General features: G+C 41.4%; 2 protein-coding genes across 3 annotated transcripts in view; both read left to right on the top strand.

Moving 5' to 3' along the window:
• Positions 1 to 882, top strand: part of ehd1b (EH-domain containing 1b) — a 7,633-nt gene extending 6,751 nt beyond the window's left edge. The window contains exon 5 of the mRNA XM_060895691.1: positions 88 to 882. Coding sequence (XP_060751674.1) covers positions 88 to 609 — 522 coding nt within the window. The 3' untranslated portion in view covers positions 610 to 882. The remainder of the gene's footprint in view (positions 1 to 87) is intronic.
• Positions 883 to 3,541: 2,659 nt separating this feature from the next.
• Positions 3,542 to 17,355, top strand: cxadr (CXADR Ig-like cell adhesion molecule). Of its 2 annotated transcripts, XM_060895734.1 has the most exons (8): positions 3,542 to 3,720; positions 10,416 to 10,585; positions 12,295 to 12,499; positions 13,508 to 13,663; positions 13,801 to 13,923; positions 14,324 to 14,462; positions 15,408 to 15,740; positions 16,131 to 17,355. In XM_060895734.1, exons 1-7 carry the CDS (start codon positions 3,669 to 3,671, stop codon positions 15,712 to 15,714), a joined length of 1,152 nt encoding a protein of 383 aa, XP_060751717.1. In that variant the 5' UTR covers positions 3,542 to 3,668; the 3' UTR covers positions 15,715 to 15,740; positions 16,131 to 17,355. The 2 variants fall into 2 exon arrangements, with proteins under 2 accessions (XP_060751717.1, XP_060751716.1); XM_060895733.1 differs by having other exon boundaries at positions 3,543 to 3,720; positions 15,408 to 17,355.
• Positions 17,356 to 18,134: the final 779 nt, after the last annotated feature.

Raw genomic sequence — 18,134 nt, 5'->3', positions numbered from 1 at the left:
CTATACTTTTCCCCTACGTATACCAATCTTTGTGTGTGCTTGCGTATGTGTGTGTGTGCGCATGCGTATGTGTGTGTGCTTTTGTAGGAGCTGCTGGTGTCTCAGGACTTTACTAAGTTCCAGGCTCTGAAGCCAAAGCTACTGGAGTGTGTGGATGACCTGCTGGAGAACGACATTGCAAAGCTCATGACGTTGGTGCGACAGGAGGAGTTGGTCACGCCCACTGCTGCAGTGCAAGGTGGAGCCTTTGAGGGTGTGTCAGTGGGGCCTTTTGGTGGTGGATACGGAGAGGGTGTGTCTGAGGGAATTGACGAGCTGGAGTGGGTGGTGCAGAAAGACAAGCACACCTACGATGAGATCTTCTACACACTGTCACCCATCAATGGCAAAGTGTCTGGCGCCTTGGCCAAGCGCGAGATGGTCAAGTCTAAACTGCCTAACACTGTGCTCGGTAAAATCTGGAAACTTGCTGATGTTGACCGCGATGGTTTCCTAGACGACGAGGAGTTTGCCTTAGCTAATCACCTGATCAAGGTGAAGCTTGAAGGTCATGAGTTACCTGCGGAGCTGCCTGCTCACCTGGTGCCACCATCCAAACGCGCTCAATAGAGCTCACAAACTTGACCTGACTAAACCTCTAAACCCTAACCACTAATCCCTAAAGCACTAATCACTAAAACATAGAACACTAAGCCCTAAACACTAAACCCTGTGCACTCCACCCTAACCCTCAGTTAGAGGTCATGTGTTTGTTTCCCTTCATCCTGTACACTGATTAATTATTATTAGTGTTAATATTATTAATCTGTCTCACTGCTGTCTGCAAATTAACACCTGCAGTTACAGATCAATACAGTTTATTATTAAATATTTTGCATTTTCCTTCTGTCTCTGTTTTGCCAAAAATCCACAAACACACTCCATCTCTCTCTCCATCTCTCTCTCTCTAACTCACACACACACACACACACACACTCCCTCTGCTCAATGTTATTTTGTATTTGATTATTCACATTACTAATACAGGGCTGTCAAGTGTCACACATTGACGTGACCGTCCCTCATGTCGGTCTTTTCTCACGCAGAAAACCGGACTATTTATCATATATTTAATAAGCCGCAGCGCCTAAAACGTATCAGTCCGCACCGCTGTCTCTATGGAAACGGGCAGGAACCAAGCGCGTCTCCTCTGGAGCTCTTAGTCGAGCCTGACACTTATCAACCAATCAAAACAAGAGGCTACACAACAGCCAATCAGAAAACAGCACTGTTGTATCTGGGTGAGATTTAACACAACAACTAATGAAATAAACACACATTCATTAGTGAGGGTATTTTTGATGGTCAGTTTGAACAAAACCTCAACACTAAACAGTTTGTCTCTGGACGGGACATTGTCCTCAATCATGTCCCTAAAAATGTCTGGGCTTGTGCTGAACTGTTTTATATGGGAGCAACATTACACATGATAAAGGGGTCTAAAAAGGTAACAAACACTTACAATAAACACCACCAGTCATAATCTCTCTCTCTCTCCCTCACACACACACACACACACAAATTAATAAATGGAAATTGAACAAATACTTTGTATTTGGTTAAAATGTGGTCAGTGATTCAGTGAAACAGTTTTTTTTTAATTATTTTATTTATTTATTTTTTTTTTTGGGGGGGGGTGTTGGTGTCAGGGGTTTGAAGTCACTCTTACCTGCCATCAAAACTTGAGAGCCCTGCTGATATGTGTTTATATATATATATATATATAATTTACACAGGATAATTCTTTGTGTGTGTGTTTGTGTGTTTCTGTCTGTGTGTCTCTACGTGTATAAAGAAAATATCTGGAACAGCTCAATCTGTTTTCTGAATGTAAAGTAATCTTAATGTTTATTAACCTTGTTCACATGTCAACATTTAATAAAAACAAGACTAATTTTTTTTATTTTTTTTTCTAAACACTGAAGACATTTGTGTTTGAGATCAATAGATGACACAATGGATCTGTATTTAAATTGTATTTTTGATATTTCCAGCTAGACAAGTTAAACAACATTTGTTTGAACCCACCCATTTTTATTATGTCATCTGTAATAAAAAATAAAAGCAGTGGAACAGGTGAATAATGTTAGATTGTTTTAGCAGTTAATAGCTCTGAATGTCTTTTAGTTTCACATGTGAAGGGATAAAAGCAAACCATTCTGAAGCTGAGAAAAGAGGGAATATTTATCTGACGTCTTGAACTCGGCATAAACAATATAAAAAGTCTAAAAGAACAAAGGAACAACTGGTGAAACAAACACTAATGCAGTTTGTGCACGTGCTGCCTCCTGCTGGACTGATCATCTCACTGCTCAATTTAATTTAATTAAATTTTGTGTAGCGCTTTAACAATTCACATTGTCTCAAAGCAATATAATAATAAGAAGAATAAAAATAAATATACAAATACATAAATTTATTGTGTGTTGGGGCGGGGGGGGGGGGGGCAGTGAAAGTGACGTGACATATGGCTAAGTACGGTGATCCATACTCAGAATTTGTTCTCTGCGTTTAACCCATCCAAAGAACACACACACAGCAGTGAGCACACACCCGGAGAAGTGAACACACACACAGCAGTGAACACACACACAGCAGTGAACACACACACAGCAGTGAACACACACCCGGAGAAGTGAACACACACACAGCAGTGAACACACACACAGCAGTGAGCACACACACAGCAGTGAGCACACACACAGCAGTGAGCACACACCCGGAGAAGTGAACACACACACAGCAGTGAACACACACACAGCAGTGAACACACACACAGCAGTGAACACACACCCGGAGAAGTGAACACACACACAGCAGTGAACACACACACAGCAGTGAGCACACACACAGCAGTGAGCACACACACAGCAGTGAGCACACACCCGGAGAAGTGAACACACACACAGCAGTGAACACACACACAGCAGTGAGCACACACCCGGAGAAGTGAACACACACACAGCAGTGAACACACACACAGCAGTGAGCACACACCCGGAGAAGTGAACACACACACAGCAGTGAACACACACACAGCAGTGAACACACACACAGCAGTGAGCACACACCCGGAGAAGTGAACACACCCGGAGCAGTGAACACACACACAGCAGTGAACACACACACAGCAGTGAACACACACACAGCAGTGAACACACACCCGGAGCAGTGGGCAGCCATTTATGCTGCGGCGCCCGGGGAGCAGTTGGGGGGGTACCTCAGTCGTGGCCGGCCCGAGACTCGAACCCACAACCTTAGGGTTAGGAGTCAGACTCTCTAACCCTAGGCCACGACTTCCCCCACGACTTCCCCCACGACTTGTGTGTGTGTGTGTGTGTGTGTGTGTGTGTGGGGGGGGGGTATTGAATTTAATCTAATGTCAGCTGCTCTGCGCTTTTTCTCCTGCAGGGGGCGGAAGACACTTGCTTACTGAACGCCCTTTCGGATGTGACGTCATAGCATTCCAAAATCCAGCCTCAATCCACCTGCCGAGCCGAAGCGCGCGCGCACTGACTCTGATGCTGAGGGAAACGCCGAGGACACGAAGACGAAAAGTTCTCTGTTTTTTTATTTGTCTTTTTTTTTTATTCACATTCTGGGATCAAATTCCGGAATAAACTCCGAAAATGGACCTGAGGATTTCCTCCATAGTTTACCTGTGTGCTATTTTTCTCAAAGGTCAGCGTCTTTAAACGTCTTTAGCTTCATGCTAATCTCACACAAAGTTTATTAATTTTACTGTGTGTGTGTGTGTGTGTGTGTGTGTGTGTGTGTGTGTGTGTGTGTGTGTGTGTGTGTGTGTGTGGGTGTGTGAGTGAGTGAGAGAATTTATTTTTAATATATTCGGTCTAAAAATACTGTTTTGTTAAATTTCTATTTGTAAAATCTAACGTTGTTAACGTTTTTGTCCATTAAACACACACACACACACACACACACACACACACACACACACACACACACACAGTGGTGTTATTTATTTAAGACGTATAGGGAAAGAGCCTTGAAAATATGTACGTACGTATTGTGTGTGTGTGTGTGTGTGTGTGTGTGCGCGCGCGCTCGCTCTCTCGTTGTTTGTGTTAGTTAATATTTGACAGACCAAAGGGAACTTTATACCAGTAACTTTAATGTGTGTGTGTGTGTGTGTGTGTGTGTGAGAGAGAGGGAGTTTAATAGATGTGACTATATGTATTAAATGTGTGATGTTTAATTACACATTTTCTCACTTTGTCCAACTACACACACACACACACACACACACACATCTACACTATCAGTTTGTACAGAAAATGTCATTAGTTCACATTAAGGTAATAAGCAGACAGAAAGAAACCCTGAAACAGAGAGAGATGAATGTTTACACTGAAACTCCTCCCTGTGAAACCAGTGTAGTCTCACACACACACGCACACACACAGGAATGTGCTCACTCTTCATTCCTATAGCACACATTTACAACTTATTCCCTGTCTCTCTTTGTGTGTGTGTGTGTGTGTGTGTGTGTGTGTGTGTGTGTGAATGAGTGAGAGAATCGGTATCTCACAGCTCTCGCAAACACTGTAACTTATGTTCTCTCTCTACACGTCACACACTGTTTGTTCTCTGATCTTATCTGTGTGTGTCTGTGTGTGTGTGTGTGTGTGTGCAGCTTTAATAATGAAAATAATACAATTCTAAAACCAACTTGGAATTAAATAATTAAAACTTCTAAATGTTTATTAAATAAATATATATTTTGTCAGTTTATGTTAATGATAGTGGAGCAAATCTGAATATTTCTCTAAATTGTTTCTTTCCCTACATTCTGACACACACACACACACACACACACACACACACACACACAGTATTAAGATTAACCTGAACAAAACAAAATGAAAGACTAACAACTTGATCTCATCTTTTAGAGGAAGAAGAGAGTGCAGCTTCCTCTCATTTTCTATTGGTTAGTCTTTCCATGCTTCTAAGTGCACACACATTAATCTGGTGTGTCGGGAAAACAGTTAACTCTAAAGGAACAAGGCGTTTTTGTCCCATAGCACTTCTCTAATTGAGGAAATAGCTTAAACCTCACATCAGGTGGGTTGTTTGTAGTGTGTATTAACTAGAAAAACTCGTACAGCCGGATTTAATGACTTGCTTTTATTTGGGAAACCAAAAGGGAGGGAGAGAAGGAGGGAAAGAGTGGAGGTGAAGGACCAGTGACTGTGATAACATGATGACATTGACTTCTATTGTATGGCTCTGAAGCCTAAAGTGAAAGTGGTCATTTTGACAGAGCATGTGCAGTGGATACGGCTGAGTGGAGTCCGTCTCTCATCCCGACCCTGTTGTTCACAGACAAGTCCAGCTTGTTTATTCTCTGTTAAATCTTAGTTATTTCACCAGAAGAACAAGCTACATCTTACACACCAAAATGAAGACCATCTGTGTAGAATTTACATCTAGGGTTCTGTTTGATCAGATTACAGCAGAGCAACTGTCCAAGCTGTCAACACTCATCCACAAGGTTAAGATGTATCTAAAAAGCTTTAGATTTGTTTTGCAAAGTTCATTCACACCAGTGAGGCTTAACTGTCCTTTCTCCCCTTAAACAATCACCCCACTAACCACAGCATTTTAATTATTATCAGTGAACTGCTGTGGGTGAGGGATTAAATCTGGATGTGGACTACTGTGTGTGTGTCAGCTGTGTTGTCGTTACCTGATCCCCTGCATGGAGACAGTTGCTAGGAGACCATGCAGGTTCTGGAAATGTGACCAAGGTGGAGTGGCTTTGTGTGTGTGTGTGTGTGTGTGTGTGTGTGTGTGTGTGTGTGTGTGTGTGTGTGTGTGTGTGTGTGTGACATCGTCAGCCCAAACTCATATCTGAATCCACATTGTATATTCTAAGTGTTATGAATGTCCATAGTCTGTCTGATTATATACTTTCCTTTCTTTGTTCCACACCAGTTTTGTGGGATAATTTATAATTCATGCCTCACTCCCTCCACACCCTAAAGCTACTGAGTGTATATAGATACTGTAAACTCCTCCCATAGCTCCTCCCCTTTCACCTCTTATAAAACAAAAAAGCAGTAGTTCACCTATTTACCCCTGTATCTCTCTTCCATCCCTCTGTATCTCATTTTCTTTAGTTTTTCCACCTGCTTGTTGTGTGATGTTATATTTTGTGACAGTTGTCTGTTAGACTCTGAATCACCAGGTGTGTGTGTGTGTGCATGTGCGTGTGTGTGCGCGTGCAGTGCAGTGCATAGGCACATGTTTTTCACAGCGTTCCTGCTAGCAAGGACACACTAAAGAAAAATCCAGGACATGTCGTGTTCTGACACACCCTACTCTTTGTTTTTTCTGTAACTACACACACACACACACACACACACACACACAGCTCCAGTCATTGCTCAGATGCTAAATTGTAGAATGCAAAATTATTTAAATATATGTAAATGAGGTGTACATACAGGGATGTGAATGAGAATATGATCAAAGTGTCTGTTGTGTTTGGAGAGTGTGAGTGTCAGTCTGTGAGTGTGAGTGAGTGAGCAAGACTTTACCCCTTTTCCACCAAAAAGAACCGGGTGCTGGTTCAGAACTAGTGCTGGTGCTGGTTTAAAGTTGGTTCCACTGGTGAACTTTCTAAGAACCGGTTTGTCTTTCCATCAGTTTGAGAGCATCACAGAGCCGAGTGTGACGTCACTGTATACGTGTCACGTGTCCCAGCAACGTTAGTGCAGCAGCGACAAACAAACACAACAACAACAATAGCGGATGTTACTTTACTGTTAATGCTCATGGCTTTGTGAACCTACATTAACACCCAAACGGAGCGAATCCAACGTGTACGTGCAGCTCCATGTAATCTGTATAAACGGAGGTTGTAATGGAGAAAGTACATAACGTTATTTTATCATTAACACAGAAAAAAGTTAGCCTTAGCATGTAGCTACTTACTAGCATGTGTGCTGATAATGTATCATATCGCGGTAAAGTAAAAGTGTATTAAACATTAGTGTATTTAAGGTATATTATCATAGGCGCTAACAGTAGCCCCGCCCCCAGGCGCTAACAGTAGCCCCGCCCCTAGGCGCTAACAGTAGCCCCGCCCCCAGGCGCTAGCAGTAGCCCCACCCACAGCCCCTGACACAAGCGGTTCTTAAGTCTAGACCAGCAACGTTTTGGTGCTACTTAAGAACCACTTTTCCTGGTTCAGAGCCGGTGCTTTGGCTGTCGGAAAAGAAAGAACTGGTTCTAAATTAGGCTCCGAACCTGCACTCAAACTGCCTCGGGGGGAAAGGGGCAAGAAGAGAGGTTAACCAAAACTGTTACTCAGGTCAAGTCAAAGGATGCATTATTGCCATGAGAAATATTAACCATCTCACACACACACACACACACACACACACACAGAGTACATTTCTGCACTGAATTCTACAGAAGTAGGTCATAGAGTGTAAGTGGGGGTGTGTGAGTCTCTGTATGAGGGAGGTGAATCAGTGTCCAGGCAGACACACACACACACACACACACACACACACAGAAGGGGGTGATTGTGGAGGATAATGAAGAGATTTCCATGCTGGCTCTCTAGGCCAAAGGTCAGGGGAGATATTTGGGGGGTGGGTTGGGGGGTCAGTGTTGGGGGAGGTGTGAATGTGTCTGACTCAGCACTGCTTTACTTCCCTCATACCAAACTTCTTTCACCAGTCTTTATCTCCTTGTCCTCCCATTTGCTGTTAGGAGATGTGATCCTCTGTTGGTACGTCATGTGTAGGAGCAGGCGTTAAAACAGTCTCAAAAAATGTGGGAGAAGCAACAAACAAATACACACTTTCTGTCTACAAAATTAGTGTGTATGTGTTAAATGTGTATTGTTTGTTGATCTGAGTTACAACTCTTATAGTTGTACAGGAGAGTTCTTGATATTCTGTAGAACACCAGCGTTTTGTGTTGTGTACTGAAATCTGAGCTCAGGAGATGTTTTACTGCTTCAAACTGCTTTAAACTTACTGAAGTTAACATCCATCAGGACAGAAAAAGGCAACAGAAGTCTGATCTACAGCTTCTCCAAACACATGCTTGTCTCTCATAGTCATGTACAATTAGTGCTGCCTATCTCAATTTTTTTTCCCAAATGGATATTAGGGATTTTCTGTGACCCCAAATTTGATCCTTTAAATTTGTATGTAATTATAAACAGGACTGTTGTAATGTGATCTGATGTCAGCGTTATACATACCTGTAAAGTACAGTGAGGAAAATAAGTATTTGAACACCCTGCTATTTTGCAAGTTCTCCCACTTGGAAATCATGGAGGGGTCAGAAATTGTCATCGTAGGTACATGTCCACTGTGAGAGACATAATCTAAAAAAAAAATCCAGAAATCACAATATATGATTTTTTAACTATTTATTTGTATGATACAGCTGCAAATAAGTATTTGAACACCTGTCTATCAGCTAGAATTCTGACCCTCAAAGACCTGTTAGTCTGCCTTTAAAATGTCCACCTCCACTCCATTTATTATCCTAAATTAGATGCACCTGTTTGAGGTCGTTAGCTGCATAAAGACACCTGTCCACCCCATATAATCAGTAAGAATCCAACTACTCACATGGCCAAGACCAAAGAGCTGTCCAAAGACACTAGAGACAAAATTGTACACCTCCACAAGGCTGGAAAGGGCTACGGGGAAATGGCCAAGCAGCTTGGTGAAAAAAGGTCCACTGTTGGAGCAATCATTAGAAAATGGAAGAAGCTAAACATGACTGTCAATCTCCCTCAGACTGGGGCTCCATGCAAGATCTCACCTTGTGGGGTCTCAATGATCCTAAGAAAGGTGAGAAATCAGGCCAGAACTACATGGGAGGAGCTGGTCAATGACCTGAAAAGAGCTGGGACCACCGTTTCCAAGGTTACTGTTGGTAATACACTAAGACGTCATGGTTTGAAATCATGCATGGCACGGAAGGTTCCCCTGCTTAAGCCAGCACATGTCCAGGCCCGTCTTAGGTTTGCCAATGTCCATTCGGATGATCCAGAGGAGTCATGGGAGAAAGTCATGTGGTCAGATGAGACCAAAATAGAACTTTTTGGTCATAATTCCACTAACCGTGTTTGGAGGAGGTTGAGTGGCTCTGTAAGAAGCATATCAAGGTTCTGGCGTGGCCTAGCCAGTCTCCAGACCTAAACCCAATAGAGAATCTTTGGAGGGAGCTCAAACTCCATGTTTCTCAGCGACAGGGTAGAAATCTGACTGATCTAGAGAAGATCTGTGTGGAGGAGTGGGCCAAAATCCCTCCTGCAGTGTGTGAAAAACTACAGGAAACTTTTGACCTCTGTAATTGCAAACAAAGGCTACTGTACCAAATATTAACATTGATTTTCTCAGGTGTTCAAATACTTATTTGCAGCTGTATCATACAAATAAATAGTTAAAAAATCATACATTGTGATTTCTGGATTTTTTTTTTTTTTTTAGATTTTGTCTCCCACAGTGGACATGTACCTATGATGACGATTTCAGACCCCTCCATGATTTCTAAGTGGGAGAACTTGCAAAATAGCAGGATGTTCAAATACTTATTTTCCTCACTGTAACTAAACACCAAAGTAATCACTGTGTGACACCAAGAAACATTTACCTACTGATTGACTTTATATTTGTGGATCAGGGTTCAGAATCCCTGCTGTTCCACACACTGGCTGTTGGTCAGATGATAACAGTTTTAGAGATGTTACATTTTGTCAGTAGAAGGTAAAGATTCTTTTCTTACTTTAGTTTTTTAACATTATTAAACTTGAATAAATAGGTATTAATAACTTGGAAATAAACCTCTAAACACAACTTAAATGTGTAACTCAGTGTTTTATGGTTCAGTGTTTAGGATAGGAAAGTGTCTACTTTGTGTTTTATATACTGTATTATATTGTGTCCTGATTAATTGTGGAGCTCGAATGCTTGTTAAAATGATCTCTTTATCTTCTTCCATTTTGTTTATCATTACTTGTACTTCTGAGTTAAAACACTTTATTATTAAGGGTGTGTGTGTGTTAGGGTTTACCAGCAAGCTGTTGTCTTGTGTTTTTGTGTATATTGGCACACCCTGTTCACTCATACTGTACTATTTTGGTGCCGACATTTCAGTCTTATCTCCTTGTAGAGAGTAAAACACACAGAAAGCGCTCTTGAAATCCCACAATGCATTGCAGTAGGGTTGGGCAGTAAGATTCGTACTCCAATGAAAGTACAGAGTAGGGCGTTAGGTATGCGGTTCCCTATTAAATATCTGCAATGTGTAGCATTTACCCTAAAACCATACTTACTGATGTAGCTTACTATACTGTCTGTGTGTGTGTTTGTGCACAGGATCAGTGTGTGGGCTGCAGATATCGTCCTCGGGCCCAGCATCTCTGGAGAAAGCAAGTGGTGACACCGTGTCTCTGGATTGTGCCTTCACTCTCTCACCGGAGGACAGTGGACCTCTGGACATCGAGTGGAGCCTCCAGCCATCTGACAATCAGTTAGAAGAGAAAGTGGTGAGAGAGGAAGCTGTGTGTGTGTGTGTGTGTGTGTGTGTGTGTGTGTTTAATCACCTACATGCTGTCCATTACAAAAGGGGTGGCATAATAAAGAAGTAATAATTTATTAAGACTTATTTATGGAGCTCTGGGTGAGAGATGGTCCTGTGCAGGCAGGAATTCCCACTGGGTTTTCCTAGTTAGAGGATGGAACTTGGGTTAGTTTACTTCTAGTTTAAATCAGAATTATGCTGCATTTGAGGTGAAGTTGGCACTTGTAAAAGCCACAGGAAATGTGCTCCAACATGAACGTTCAGTTGATCAATTTGTGGAAGACTTCTGAACTCCAAGATTATTCCGTTTACAAAGTGACATCAAAGCAGTGGCAGCAACACCAGTGTTAAGGCACTGGGTTGTTGATCAGAAGGTCAGGGTTCATGCCGTAACCTGTGATGCAGACTGTTTGATCCTCTGTGCTGTAATGTAGATTACATTGTGCTGTGGCTTCCTTTCTTTAATCAGCAGTTTCCCTTCCCTACCTTTAAATGTTTATAGCACTAATGGCTTTTCACCAGCTTGTTGCTAACGTTACTTATTATTGATATTGTTGTTTCACAGTATTTTAGCTTTCAGTGTTAATGCTGCTCAACTAGTGTTGGGTCACATGACCACATTCTGCTTTGCATTTCAAATGCAGTGCAGGACACTGACACACACGTACACACTTTCATACACACTGACTCACTGACACACACGTACACACTTTCATACACACTGACTCACTGACACACACGTACACTCATACTCTCTCACGACACTCTCTCTCACACACACACACACACACTTTCATACACACTGACTCTCTCACACACACACTCACACTCTCTCACGACACTCTCTCTCACATACACACACTTTCATACACACTGACTCTCTCACACACTCTCACACACACATACACTCTCACGACACTCTCTCACACACACACACACTGACTCTCTCACACACGTACACTCATACTCTCTCACACAGAGACACAGACACACTGACACACACAAGTCCTGGTTGCCTGAAAGGAGAGACATTCCTAAACATGGATGGGATTCAGGGTGGAGTTCATATGATGGAGAATCATATGATGTTTTTGTATATGTAAGGCATGATATTTACCTACCACATACACAGAGCCCTGCCCTATCTTGGGGCTGTTACCACAGCTGTCATAAATAAATACTATATGTTTTTGTGTGACTTATAGAGCTGAGGTTGGTCAGAACACTCAGGGCTTTGAATCACACACAAATGATTCACAAGTGTGGAACACTTCAGCTTTCCACACGCACTGCACTGGTGCCTTCTTGTCGTCCTCTTTAGATCAGAGAGCTGTTTAAAATAACACTTTGTTTACTGCATTAGTTCTTGGACAGTTTTAAATAAAAATGTTTAAAAAAATGTTAAATTTCCACTTAATGGAAAAAGTGATTATTTATATTGTATTTATTGTAGATTATATTGTAATTATTTTACAATGTTTTTAGATTATTATTATTATTATTGTTTGTAGTAAAAGCACTGCTGTGTGTGTAAAATAATTAAAACAGAAAGCCAAATAATATATTTATATATTTAATAAGGCATAGTATTGGTTTTATAAAGTAATATATATAATTATTTTATTGCTGATGCAATGTACATGAGAATATTTACTGGTCTGTGTGTGCACGCAGATAATTCTGTACTCTGGGGACAGGGCGTATGAAAATTATTACCCCCCACTAAAGGACAGAGTGCACTTTAACTCCGCCGACCCAAAGAATGGTGACGCCTCCATCACACTAATGAGCCTGATTGCCTCAGACACTGGCACGTACCAGTGTAAAGTCAAGAAAGTACCAGGCCTCGGCAGCAAGAAGGTCCTGCTCACTGTCATGGGTAAGTGTGTACACACACACACACATACTCGCTCTTCTCCTTCAGAGAACGCTTTAGGTGTGTGAGTGTTAAAAGAATACCTAACGTTATGGCTGAAATTGGTTATTACCAGTTATAATCTATAAAGATACAGCACATGGACACGGATAATTAATTTTCTTACATTTCTTAAAACACTTACATGATCTCAGCTGTAGCTTTGTTCCATTATCAGCCTCTCGACTTCCCACTTTCTCTTACATTTACATTTCCAGCATTTGGCAGACGTTCTTATCCAGAGCGACTTACAGGATCTCATTTATTTATTTATTTTTCATACAACTGAGCAATTGAGGGCAATTCAGGGTTAGGGTGGCAGCTTGGTGGACCTGGGATCGAACTCACAACTTTCCGATTGTTAGCCCAACACCTTAAACACTAGGCCACACCCCCTACAGAGAAACCACAAACCAATGTCCTGAGTCTCACAGATATTGTATAATCTGTCTCTTTCTCTCATTATATATGTGTGTGTGTTTGTCTGTCTGTTTTAGTCTAACCCTGTCCCTTACTTCTGTGTTCCAGATTTGATGTTTAGTTTGAAGTTTGGTTTTTATTTCAGATCTCATGGACTGTGTGTGTGTGTGTGTGTGTGTGTGTTCCTGAGTGAGCCCTTCCCCCGACACTCCTGTGTCCTTCTCTCTCTCTCTCTCTCTCTCTCTCTCTCTCTCTCTCTCTCTCTCTGTTTGTCTGGATGTTCTGGGTTTCATTAAGTTGATTGATGGCAGCTCTAATCATCAGCTTGATGGTTTGTGTTAGTGGGAGGTGGAGGTGCCCTGGGGTAGTGTGGAGGTGGATTTATCGAGGGATCAGTGGAGAGAGTGATGCCCTCCCTCCCTCCCTCCTCACTACCCATGAACACACCAGCAGTGTGTTGCAAACCATGAACACACTCTGTGTTTGCTTGATTTCACAAATAGAATAAAAATTTATAACACTTTTATAACTGTCTGTCTGTCTGTGTCTTAGTGCGTCCCTCTAAGCCGAGGTGTTCTATCGAGGGTTCTCCTTATATTGGAAATGAGGTGGTTCTTAGGTGTAAATCCACTGATGGGACGAGTCCTATGCAGTACTCATGGGAGAAGACCACGGACAACAAGCTGCTGCCTGCTAATGCTGTTCTGGGTAAGAAAACAAAGGCGAGTTCCAGGTCTTACTGTGTATAAAATGCTCTGGGGTTAGTTGATGAAACCTTACATGATAAATCATGAACTGAGTTAGAAGAAGAACAAAGTGTGTGTGTGTGTGTGTCTGTGTCTCAGATGCTGCTGCAGGGACAGTGAAGATCCGTAATGCAACAGCAGCAGTGTCAGGGAGTTACCGCTGTACTGCACAGAACAGAGTGGGGACAGAACAGTGTGTATTGACGCTCACAATCACAGCACGTGAGTAACAACTATAAACACACACTTTCAGACACAAGCACACTCAGAACATGGACCATGAGAAATCTATCAAACGCTTATTACAGTACATTCGATCACTTAACATACACATTTAGTGTTAGTAGATCAATAAAGTGAGTATACAGGTAGTGTTAAGCCTGCTAGTGTAGGCTGTGTTTCTTTTACATAAAGTCCTTCATTTGTAAACTCTATTACACTCAGTGATACTCAGAGTAAATATACAGCAAGTTCCATTTGTTTTAAATCAGCTGTTAGCTTCCCCTGCTAAACATAATTACTATGGCAACCAGTAGTAGGCACTGGCTTTATAGTACACCTTACACCAATAAAATCAGTGTGTGAACACGGCTTTACTGTTTCTTTCTGTCGGTCTCTGTAGCCCCGAACACAGCGGGTGTGATTGCAGGGTCAGTAATCGGTGTGTTGCTGTTCCTGCTTCTCTTGGCTCTGCTCCTGTTCTGCTGCTGTCGTGCCCGTCAGAAAAAGAAGTATGAGAAGGAGATTTCTTATGAAATCAGGTACATTTCTGTATGATTCAGCTTCTGACTCAAATGCTATTGCACAAACAACCAAATAGAGTTTTAGGACTGTGCAATGAGCAGGATTCTGTAGGTTTCCCTCTTTAAAGACTGTGAGATGTTTGCTTCCTGTGGGAGGCTTTTGCCTGTCATTGAATCATCAAACATCTCAAGTACACACACACACACACACACACACCTGTTAAACTAGGGTTATACACTATATTATATACTTTGAAATGCTGTGCTAATCACATTAGAACTTTGTTTAGTCCATGCCCTTGTGTGTGTGTGTGTGTGTGTGGGTGCCCCCACCTCCTCTCCCTGAGCTGTGTTTTTTCTCTTTGGCTAGGATAAAGGAGATTAAACCAATTCCCCCACAGTGCTGCATGCTCTGTACTGGGGACATGTGTGTGTGCATGTTTGTGTAACTGGCTTGCGCACAAACACTGAATTATGACATCATTACACAGAGTCTATGAGTGAAGTTCATTGCTCAGTCCGTTGTACCTGTTTTTTTTTGGTGGACAGGATCCAAGTGAGCATGTGAGTGAGTGTAGTATACACATCTGTCAAAACAAAACAGACTACATGAAACCAGACAGGAATGAAGACATGCTGAGAGATTAGTGCTGCTCCATGGGAGTTTATTGCAGAGAGCATTTGAACATTAACGTTAAGGGTTAGGGTTAGGGTTAGGGTTTGGTAACCCTTCGGTCGTTTTTCTCGTCTCCTGCCACACCCCATTTTGCCATGAGACCATTCCACCCCTTCTCACCCTGCCGCACCCCACTCTGAACATTCTGGGTTATTTTCTAGCTTGCGGTTGTCCAGATTGAGTCTTTTATGAGTGCATTTCAACTGGACATGTTTTAGATGTCTTTTGGGTATATATCCATGTGTATGTGTGTGTGGGTCATATGTTTTACTTTCTCTCTTCCACAGAGAGGACGTTCCTGCCCCAAAGAGCCGGATCTCTACTGCCCGCAGTTTCACCAGTGTGGGGAGTCAGCGTTCGTCTCTTGGCTCCATGTCTCCCTCCAACCTACATGAGTACGCCAAGTCCCAGTACAATAAGATTCCATCGGAGGAGTACGAGGCTCCACCCAGCCATGTCCCTGATCCCCCACAAAGCCTCACCCCCATCATCCCAGTCATCCCACCCAGCAGGGTAGCTGGCCCCAACCTCAGCCGCATGGGGGCAGTTCCGGTCATGACTCCGGCCCAGAACCGGGACGGATCCATCGTGTAGCAGTGAAGTGGCCAAGTGGACCAGAGGCAAGAAGAACTTCACACACTGAACTCACGATTTATTTAACTAGATAATGGGCAGATGAAGTAAAAAGATGTGTGTGTGCGCGTATTTGTGCAGATTTGGATAATCCAGATTCTGCACTGTAAATAAATGTAAAGTTTATTTTCAGGAGTTGTGTAGAGATGTAGCTGTACTCTGTCTTTTCTACATCACCCTCAAATTATTTTCAAGCAGTTTGATTAAATCCATCTGGCACAGATGAAAACTAAAGTTATAAAAATGTTCATTTATGAGACTGCAATCATTTAATCAAAAATTGTAATAAATTACTTTATTTTGTTGGTTAAGCTATTTTAGTCAGTAAAGCATTGGCTAGGCAATTTTCTACATATTGTCATCTGTTTAACATGTAGGATCTCTGTAGTGAAGCTTATCAAGCTACAGGAACACGGATAACAGCAGGACCCAAGGTCAGGAACCAGGACAGGAACCTCCCTGCAATAGAGATTTAAAAATGTTTCTCTTCAGTGAGATTGTGAAAATGGCAGATAAGAAAACCTCAAACTTTGGGGCCAACAGTGTGTAACTTGTAGATAAAGGTTTCTATCTATATAATATTATAGAATATGAGCTTTATAAAACTTGCATTAGTGTATGATGTGCAGAAATGAAACCTTTAGTGGTAAAAAAGTTTCTGAAGATCTTTATTCACATAATGCTGTACTACATTACAGTTCCATATAAAGCACCAAAAGAAAGAAAAAAAATAAGTTTCTCCCCGTTGCAGGTTTTCCAAATGTAGGTGGAGGAAAGGATTGCATGCATGTAGCCATAAAATCCAGTTGGTTTATCATATATATATGGAGATTTGGTGCATTTCTCTTTGTGTATCTCTGTGTAAATGTGATAAATGCTACAGTGAATTAGAATTTGTTCTGCTCACACTAAAGTAGGACTCAAGGACACACTGCTGGCTCGGCCCTACCGGAGGCTCCATCCCCAATGTTTGTAGGTTGTAGAGCAAAGAAATGAGGAAGTGATCTCCACACTGGGGTGTGTGTGTGTGTGTGTGTTTAATTTTGGCAGATGAACAATCTCACGTTGGTAAAATACAGGCAGAAAATATAAAGGAATGTAATATCAAAGGAGAAATTACAATAAATTCACCCATAGACTGTTAAAGTTGTTCATTGTGGTCATGAAAGTAATAATGATGAATCTTGTTGTCCTGCACTGTGTCTTGTGTGTTCACCAGGTCGACACTTCAGTTCTGGTGGGATTCTGTTTCATATTAGATTGTAATAAGCTGTCTGTCTGTCTGTCTGTAGGGTGTGTTGTCTCTGTTACTATAGAGGTAGAAATGTAGGGATGTGACAAAAAAACTACTTTTTAAATTTGACCATCTAAAATAATTAACTTCGAGGTTAGGCTTAACATAGAATTAGACTAGATTTAACCAGGAGTAAGACACTGGGGGAATCCCACAAGCAACAAACCCCATGAACTCAGAAGGAGGGAAGCTGTTGGTTGTTGAAGCAGTTGTGTCTCTCCTTCTTTCTATCTGTTTAATATTTTACATTTTTAACATTTTTTAAATTGAATTCTTTTGTTTATTTTTAAATAAAAAAAAAAACCAGACTGTTGTCCTTTTTCTTCATTCAGATCAGAAAGCTTTATTGGTGTGTTTAAACAAATAAGTTTTAACCAGTCTCCTGCTTTAAGGGACTCAAAAAATAAATAAAATGGAAAAAATACACGTAGGCAATGCTGGTGTTCAGTTTAGTTTTCTTTTGCTGAAGTGTTGGGGAGGAAAACGTATCCTTGCTTCTTGTTGTATATTAAAGCTTTGATACAGACTGCATTGTTTAGAGGAAACACACACCAGCAGAACCAGTTTGGTGGCTCTGTGACGAACCTTGTGACCTAATAGTGAAAACATTTCTCACAATCGTCCACTCTGTTTGTGCTCGTTTTCCTGTGACTGTGTCGTGTTTTCATTCAATTTGATGGAATCTGCTGCCATCTAGTGAGGTAAGATATACAACACATTAAGATCTATAGATATGATTTGCTTTTGGTTTACACATCCTTTTTATTGAACTATTCTGTGGCTATAAAGGTCTTTTTTCTGGGTTCAGACCTAAGATTTATGTATAAAAATGTCTAAAATAAAATAAAAATGTATAAAATCTGAATTAATTTTTGACATATTGGTTCCTAAAAGCTATAAACCTGTGTGTTTGTGTTAAGCCTCTCTTAAGCCAATAGGATTTAATGTTTTATATTCTACATATTATTGATTTTATGATACCTTTGAAGGTGTGTTTGGGGTGAAAACTAGCCTTGTGCAGAAGGCTGTGTGTCTGTTTCTTTGAAGTGAACCTTTGTCTTAAATGTCCTATAATGGTCTATTGGTT

Source organism: Tachysurus vachellii, chromosome 20 (assembly GCF_030014155.1).
Source record: "Tachysurus vachellii isolate PV-2020 chromosome 20, HZAU_Pvac_v1, whole genome shotgun sequence".
Taxonomy (NCBI): domain Eukaryota; kingdom Metazoa; phylum Chordata; class Actinopteri; order Siluriformes; family Bagridae; genus Tachysurus; species Tachysurus vachellii.
Note: the sequence above shows the minus strand (reverse complement) of the source record. Positions and strands in the feature narration are given on the sequence as shown.

Excerpts from the sequence above, each read along its gene's own strand:
- cxadr (XM_060895734.1), top strand. The coding sequence starts at position 3,669 with ATGGACCTGAGGATTTCCTCCATAGTTTACCTGTGTGCTATTTTTCTC. Across the intron at positions 13,924-14,323 it reads GACGCTCACAATCACAGCAC|CCCCGAACACAGCGGGTGTG; the intron begins GTGAGTAACAAC and ends CGGTCTCTGTAG. Across the intron at positions 14,463-15,407 it reads GAGATTTCTTATGAAATCAG|AGAGGACGTTCCTGCCCCAA; the intron begins GTACATTTCTGT and ends TCTCTTCCACAG.